Source organism: Lathyrus oleraceus, chromosome 3 (genome assembly GCF_024323335.1).
Source record: "Lathyrus oleraceus cultivar Zhongwan6 chromosome 3, CAAS_Psat_ZW6_1.0, whole genome shotgun sequence".
NCBI lineage: Eukaryota > Viridiplantae > Streptophyta > Magnoliopsida > Fabales > Fabaceae > Lathyrus > Lathyrus oleraceus.
In genome coordinates, this window is record NC_066581.1 from 285,127,966 (window position 1) to 285,136,575 (window position 8,610).

At 36.7% G+C, this 8,610-nt stretch overlaps 1 protein-coding gene across 1 annotated transcript; it reads left to right on the top strand.

Moving 5' to 3' along the window:
- Positions 1–3,743: 3,743 nt before the first annotated feature.
- Positions 3,744–4,463, top strand: LOC127130885 (uncharacterized). Its single transcript, XM_051059843.1, has 2 exons — positions 3,744–4,053; positions 4,243–4,463. Exons 1-2 carry the CDS (start codon positions 3,744–3,746, stop codon positions 4,461–4,463), a joined length of 531 nt encoding a protein of 176 aa, XP_050915800.1.
- Positions 4,464–8,610: the final 4,147 nt, after the last annotated feature.

Genomic DNA, 8,610 nt, shown 5'->3' on the forward strand with positions numbered 1-8,610 from the left:
CACCAATCTTCTTCCCCCATTTTGTTTGAAACAAACCCTCCCAGTAGTCTTTAAAGAGAAACCTTATAGATTTTTAATTTCATGGTTCAATTGTGTAGAGCAAGACAACCACATAACCATGGGAAAATGCTTTTTTCGCTGCTGCCCACAATGTGTTTTGTTCAAATTTCTTAACTAGACATCTTTTATATTGAGTGGGGGATAAGAAAAATTCTACATTATCCATAGTTTATATTCAAATAAGAGATTTAAATTATCCATTTTTGTCATGATGGTAATGATGGGAGTAAGGTTATTTCTTGTATGATGTCTCATCCTAAGACGTTACACATATGTGGTGACGAACGGAAAAATGCAATATGGAATGCAATTGAGAATGATCAGGATTTATTTACGGCATTTAAGGAGTATTTAAGGGTGTTTGAGCAATTGTTATGTGGAAGGAGTATGATCATTCATGCCATGAGTCGAGAATAACATCATCTTGATGGTATGGTTCATTTTACTCATGGGACAAGGGAGGTCGGAAGTCACATTATGGGCATTGTAAAATCATCTACAACATATATCTTCATCGTAAAGAGTATACATCTTAAGTGGTATGTTGATTTCCCTCAAGCATTTAAAGATGCTCTTTATAAGGTGATTGTTGAGTCAATATCAGTAGGTGTTTGGATTTAGTTGTTACTTCTTCCTCATTGTACTTTATAGGTGGTTAAGCCTCAGAATAGGAGGGATATCAGGTCTAGAAATCAGAAGTCCTTGCAAAGTCATCACATTTTAGAGTGTTTAGCAACTTGGAGAGACATTGATGGTATTGCCAACTTAGTTGATAGTGTGTTGGGCAGCTCTAAATAAAATGACTTGGATCATGGGGAGTTCATTTTGAGGATATAGATAAAAAGATGAGCTCTAACATCAAGCAATGTCTCTACAATGTTGTAGACGGCCACTTCACATCAGTTGTAAAAGTGTTAGGTACATCTAGAGTGACCCTCTAAAATGGGCATACAATGAAGGTTGTGGAGGCTACGCACCCGTATAGACCACTTCCCTCCATGTTGGCTACCCTGTTCTCCGAATTTCCTCTAGTGGATGAAGTTGGTACTATCTTCAAGTGCATTAAATCATTTCCCGAAGTGAAGTCATGTGGTAGAGATGGTTTGCGAGCTCAACATATATTAGACGCACTATGTGGAGATGTTTCTGTTGTGGCAAGAGATCTTTTATATGCAATTAATTTAGTTTTTAATTTATGGATAAGAGGAAGATGTCACATGAGTTTGACATAGTTTGTTGCCTATGCACCCTTGATGTAACACCCCAGAATTTGATTAAATTATTTAATCAGATTATTTCATATTTTAAATAATTAATTAATATTTGATATGTTTTAATTAAATATATATGATGATTTGTATGTACATGTAGGACCTTTTTGTGGGGTACAATAAGAGTGTTGGTGGGTGATAGAAAGACTAGAAAGACTAAGTAATTAAATAATTAGAATTCTAATTATTTTGATGTAATAATTAAAATAAAATACAAAAGGAGATTTTTGGTGAAAATAGGAAAGTATATAATTATTACTATTATTAAAATAAAATTAGAATTTAAAAGGGTATGTTGGTAAATAAAAGGATAAATGATGGCATAGTGGGAAACATAATTTTAAGGAGAATAAGGTTACTAATAAAAAGGTTAGTAGAGAGGTTTTGAGACTATTTTTACGTAAAATATAATTTTGGAGACGGAAGAGGCTAGGACTAAGAGAACCCTATTGTTAGTGTTTGAAGGTGCTTTGCTGGAAAATTTAAGGTAGGGGGAATTACTCATAATATGGTGTAGATTGTATGATTGGATAGAGAGAAATCCTTAATCGCATTAGTTTTTTGAAAACTTTTTCCCTTTTAAAGAATGAATGATGAACATGAATTGAATTCTGTAATAGTATGATTATGTCTTGTGTTATATGATTTTCCTGCACTGCTTTACCATGAGAATTATGTGTTCTTGTTGATGAAATTGGTATGAAAGTGTGTTCATGTGTGTGTTGTAATTTTGATGAATAAAACATGTTAAATCCATGATTAATATAACAAAATGAATCTTAATTGATGGATAAATTATGTGTTGTTATTAGATATTGTTTTCTTGATTGTTGTTGTTCGATTTGGGGTTTGGGAAGTGAAAATTGGAGTTCTGAATTAAACTCCAATGGCAAGAAATAGAGTTATGCCTTCTGGTTCAAGGTGACGGGTGTCACCCTAATGACTCCCTGGTCGTCATGGCTTTAGTGGCGCTGACAGGCGTCACCTGCCTCACGGGTAGACCGTCATGGTATCCAAGCACCATTTTGTGGGACAGTTGTCATAGAGACGATGTGTGAGGTGACGCGGGCAGTGACGGGTGTGACCTTGGTGATGGATATCCAGTCATACTACCAGAATGAGCATTGTTTGCCATGTTGCTTGGAATTGAATATCAGTTCCGATTTTTGATGTTGTGATGTGATTAGGCTTCTATTTGGCCACTATTTAGAGGTATTTGATGTTCTTTATCATGTTATGTTGGATTAATTCACTTATTTTGTATGGAGAATGTTGTTTTTGCATAATGGTGATAATTGTATGGTGATACTTTGGTGATATTGCATGTTATTGAGATCATGCATCGTGGTGTATGAACTCCGGTCTAATTTTGGTGTGCTCTAGTCCGATGGTGTAGATTCAGGAACGAGTAGCTGGTTCTATATGGGAGTTGGTGAAGCGTTACTTATGGTGATAGTAACGATTTTGATGTGCTTTGGTCCAATTGTATGGATTCATGAGCGAGTAACTTGTTCCATATGAGAATCAATGAAGTGTTACTTATGGTGATAGTAGCGATTTTGGTGTACTCTAGTCCTTTGATGGGGATTCAGGAGCGAGATGGACTCGTGTTGTCCATAATAGTACCAGATGCATTGTAGAGTTGTGGTGTCAAGTACATTGCATTCATTATTGCATATGTATTGAATGATTATGTTGGTATTTGTGATTGAGAATGCTTTTATGGTGTATGTTAAAAAATTTGATGAATAATTATCGATTTTTGTTTAGGCTACCCTCACATACTTTTGGACAATTATATATTATGAGTGTATTCTCACTCCTTTGTTGTTTGTGTGGTTATGTGCTCATCCTTGGGGTATAAACAAGCATGTGAATAAGTAGCTTCTTAGAAGCTGAAGGATGACATTGAGGTTGTTCTTCTTTTTCCCGTTTTATGCGATATTTAGATTTCGTTACTCTGATCTGTAACACTGTGCGGACGAACATTTTGGTCTCTGTAATTGTTTTTTGTTTTGAAGTTATTGATGTTGAAGGAATTATGCTATAACCATGTTTTTGTTATAAGATTTATTTGGTTGTTAAGTTACTTTAATTGATTTATTTTCGCTGCGATGAGCCTATGTAAAGGCGAGCATGTGATGTCAGGTGTTTAAATTATTGCATGTTTTATATAACCTATGTTACGGAGCAGTGGTTTATGTTGTGTATGAGTGACACCATATGTGTGTAGTTTTTTTATATTCGTGTTATTTGGAGTTTAGGGGTTTATGGTGTTACATAGTGGTATCAGAGCAGGTCGCTCCATCCGGCCAAGTTTTTAACATGTTATTGTTCCCTTGGATGTGAGATATGTGTGTACACTATCGATGCATTGTTTCTTCTAATGTTTGTTTACTGGTGTGAGGAGTAATGGCTGGTAGAAATGATCATGCAATTGTTGATGCTTTAGATTCAGTGGCTCAGGCGTTGCAGGGTCAGCTGAATCATCAAGGTGATGTTGATGAGTTTCGTGGGCTAGACAAATTTCAGAGAAACAGGCCACCGATTTTTAAGGGCATATATGAATTAGAGGGTGCGCATGCATGGCTCAGAGAGATTGAGAAGATTTCTCGAGTGATGGCATGCACTGAAGTTCAGAAGATGCAGTTCGGTATTCATATGTTGTTAGAGGAGGCTGAAGACTGGTGGAATAATATGCGTCAAATACTAGAGGCTTTTGGTATTAAGATTACTTAGGTTATGTTTAGAGTTCATTTCCTGGAGAAGTACTTTCCTGAGGATGTGCACAACAAGAAGGAAATCAAGTTTCTCAAACTACATTAGGGAAATGTGACAATTGCTGAGTATACTGCCAAGTTTGAAGAGTTGGTGAAGTTTTGTCCATAATATAATGGTGTTGTTACTGAAGGGTCGAAGTGCATCAAATTTGAAAGCGGACTGCATTCTGATTTCAAGCAAGGTATTTGTTATCAGGAGATTCGTCGATTTCATATGCTGGTGAATAAGTGTAGAATATACGATGAGGATAACAGGGATCGTTCTACTCAGTATAAGAGTCTTTATAAGAGGAAAGGAAAGAATCAGTACCATGGGAACCCGTATAGTGCTCCAGCTCATAAAGGGAAGTAGAGGATTTTAGATGAGAAAAGGCCAAGTGGGTGAGAAACTCCCGCTTCTATCATGTGATTCAAGTGTGGCGAGTTGAGCCACCGTGCTAATGAATTCCAAAATAATGTTCTAAGGTGCTTCAAATATGGAAAGAAAGGTCACCACATTGTAGATTGCAAGAGTATTGGGACGACTTGTTATAATTGTGGCGAACAAGGTCACATTAGTACTAATTGTCAGAAGCCAAAGAAGGTTCAGTCCACAGGGAAAGTTTTTCTTTGACTAGGTCAGAGACTACTAGCTCAGACAGATTGATTCAAGATACATGTTTTATTAATAGTATTCCTCTAATTGCTATTATTGAAACGGGTGCTACACATTCTTTTATTTCGTTTGATTGTATTATAAGGTTGGGTTTACAATTATTCGATATGGTGGGGACACTACGCCAAATAAGGGAAAAGAGGGCGCTTATTTTGGCCTATAACATCGCTTTTAAGTGCCCTCTAAAGTGGCGCTGGCATAGGTAAAGACAGCGCTTTGTTTTCCTGGAGAAAGCGCTGTCTAAAGTGGCCACATTATAGTGCGCTTTCAGAAAAAAGCGCCCTCTGGAGTGGTCCATAAAGGGACACCTTAGAGGGCGCTTTCTGGAAAAAGCGCCCTCTAAAGTTGTCAATGTAAAGTGTTTAGAGGGCGCTTTCAGGAAAAAACGCCCTCTAAAGTTGTCAATGTAAAGTGTTTAGAGGACGCTTTCAGGAAAAAGCGCCCTCTAAAGTTGTCAATGTAAAGTGTTTAGAGGGCGCTTTCTGGACAAAGCGCCCTCTAAAGTGTTAGTTATTTTAAAAAAATTTGTTTGAAAAACAGTGGATATTTAATTGGTAACCTGTTCGCATGCTGCAAAAGTGTAAAATTCATATTGATTTCATCCTTTAATCCAATGTTATACACCATTAATCCATTGATATATACAACATAAATCCATTTATATACAACATTAATCCTCCATATATACAACATTAATATATGATTCTTTGATCAACAATATACAACAACATATTCATGATTTAGTAAAAGTACAACAACAATATACAACATATATACAACAACAGCATACAACAACAACATTCCATACATATATGTACAACAATATACAACCTAGCTATATGATTCTTTGATCAACAATGAATTGACACAATTCATCCTTCATTTCATCCAAATGAGCTCTTGAGTAAGATTTGTATTCCTCAAAGTACTACAATTAAGAGAATAAAACATATTCATGATTTAGTAACAAATTAGATGAAATATCCGATAATATTAAAATAAACCCTAAGTTATTATTCCATACCATTTTTAGGATGTCTATACGATTCAACGCAATGATATCTCTCATAAATCTCAATACAAAAAATCCGCAATCGACCGAATTATTTTGCTGAGGACACTACACAGAAAAACAAACAATATATATATAGTTAATTTCTTACAAACACTATTATAAGCAAAAAAACAAACACTATTATAAGCAAAAATAAGATACTTAATATATACCTGAACTCTGACCCAGGTAATGTCCTTCCTATTACGATAATTCTTTTTCGATCTAAATTTTATTATTGCCCTAACAAAATAAAAACGTATATTGAGATCAATCTGACAGACATAATTAAATATACAAATACACACGAATATTTAGGGGAATTTCACTTACGCGTCAACCGTCTTCTTCATACTCGGATATTTACTCCAATCACCCGATAACGAATCGAGATAATACACTATTAGTCTCGAAAGATCCATAGTGTTAATACCTCAGGATTGGCATTAATTTTAGAAAACAAATAATGTAATCACCTCTGTTGTTTTAATATGTTGGGTTAAAGAAATTCAACATCTGGACCAACATGTCATGTACGATGTCACGACGTCAGGTCTGTGACATCGCACATGTGTAGGAAACTGAATTAATTAATTCAGTATATGTCATGGGATCAGCAAGGATATCTGGTGAATATCCTAACTCCCTTGTGAAGGCCTTGAAGACTAATTCAGAATATATATAGGCTCTAAATATGGAGATATATATGGAGAGAGATTAGGAACTTGAAGACCTTGTTTGTAGCAGAATTTTTCTGCTGAAGTTGCAACAGCAAAGAACAAGTCTGCTGCAACTTTCTGAAGGCCCAAATCCAGTTGGGTGATTAGGTTATAAATAGCTGATTGTAATCTAGTTTTTGGTAAGCCTCTTAGAATGAATTTTTAAGGGTGTGTGTAAGGTAAACCTCCCAATCTGTGGGAAGGTTACCATGTGTCTCTCAGTGGTAAACCTGAGAGTGTTTGTCACTCAAAGCCTGTAGGCAAGAGTGATTATGTTCTTGAATGAAGTTGTGAAGCAAGTTCAAGGTGTTTGCACATTACATTGTATTTGTAGTGATAGGAATGGAAACTGGAGGTTTCTATCTAGGAGTTCCTAGGTATAGATTGCATTGGGTAGGGATTAAGTGATGAGTTGTAAACGGGGGAGTTTAACTCTGAATTGATACTACTAATAGTGGATCTTCTTCCTGGCTTGGTAGCCCCCAGATGTAGGTCATGTTGGACTGAACTGGGTTAACAATTTCCTGTGTTTGTTTTCCTTCTGTATGATATAATCATGTCTGCCAAACTGAGCATGTAATTCAGTCTGTTCAGCAAGATAATAGCAGACCTGATACATAGCCTTCTGTTGGAATGTCAAGCAGAATGTTTTGACATTCATCAACAACAGCACATACGGTAAGCTGAGGATCTCAGTTCAGTATGTAGTGAAGTCTGGATTTCAAAAGCATCACAGACCTGGCCAAAAGATCATTGTGAAACTGTCAAACTGGGTGTCTTGACAGTTCGTCCAGTAAGCTGATACTGAAGTAAAGACTGGTTGGTCTTTTACAGTACAGCTAATTTAGCACAGTCTGTTTTCAGGAACCAAACAGACTTAGCATATGGTTCTGGACTTGGATGTCAAACGGAATGTTGTGACATTCACTCCTGACAGCATAGGCTAAATTGTTGGATGGTTAGTTTTTCTGTTTCAGGATTTTTCTCAGGCTATTCTTCAGGAATCCACCAGCTGATCTAAAATCTAGGAAACTAACAACTAAGCTACAATTAATGAACCTGGCAAATAATCTATTTGTTAGCTCCTTAATAAGTGGAGATTAGTTTAACTTGTTACAACCTTTAATTTAGGAAATACAAGTACATGACCAACAAACTGGAACAATGTAACAGATGATGTTCAAAACAGGATTGAGACATCGTAGGAAAACAACAGAAGAGAAGGTTATGGTGCACATAACTAAGTGTTCCTCCTTTCTAGGATGACATAGAAGGAGAGGTCGTGACACTGTGAAAAGGTGCTCATTAGTACAGAGTGTAATAACTGTCTTGCTGTAATAGGTACAATGTTAGATCAGATGTCATGACTTGGAGTAGAACATCTGAATACTGACTACGCCAGAATTTCAATTGGTATCAGAGCAGGCATCCTGTTCTGTCTCTGGATGAGATCCATGGGTGATACTTTCTGGTAGCTGGCAAGGAGTTATGTTAGTACTGATGTTGGAACCTGTGTAAGGTTCTGTAATTCCCTGAATGGTCCATTGAAGTAGGTGGATGGACTGTTCATGACAGGAATGGTGTGTACCTGTCTCTGGAGGTTGGCTAATGGCCTGTGTGTGGGACAGCTGTGCCAGTACTAAAACACATTCAAACCTGGTATGGTCTTGGAGGCCAATCTGGTGAAGTGTGTGTTCATAGGTTGAGTTGTATTATGATTTCCGCTGCATAATACATGGCAAAACTCAAACTCTGATGTAGTTTCCCCTCATGTGGATGAAAGGCTGCTGTGTTCAAGATCTCATCATAATCTACTGAAGATGTCAAAGATACTTGAGTCCCCTCAAGTCCACTCATCATGACGTTCTCACTTCAGGATGGTAAGAGTCACTTAATCATGGATTCCCTTACTCTCTTGAGTTGTGTATATGAAGACCTTGAAGACCTTCAAGGAAGGTTTGTTCTAAGGAGGTGGAACCAATGTTCTATGTGATGTTAGAACATGTTGTTCAACAAGTATGCAACTACTGGTTGAAGAGCAGATGTTTTTAGGGTCCAAACAATGGGATAA

Coding starts and splice junctions, on each gene's coding strand:
- LOC127130885 (XM_051059843.1), top strand. CDS start 3,744: ATGGCTGGTAGAAATGATCATGCAATTGTTGATGCTTTAGATTCAGTG. Junction 4,054..4,242: donor TCAAATACTAGAGGCTTTTG/GTATTAAGATTA, acceptor TTGTTACTGAAG/GGTCGAAGTGCATCAAATTT.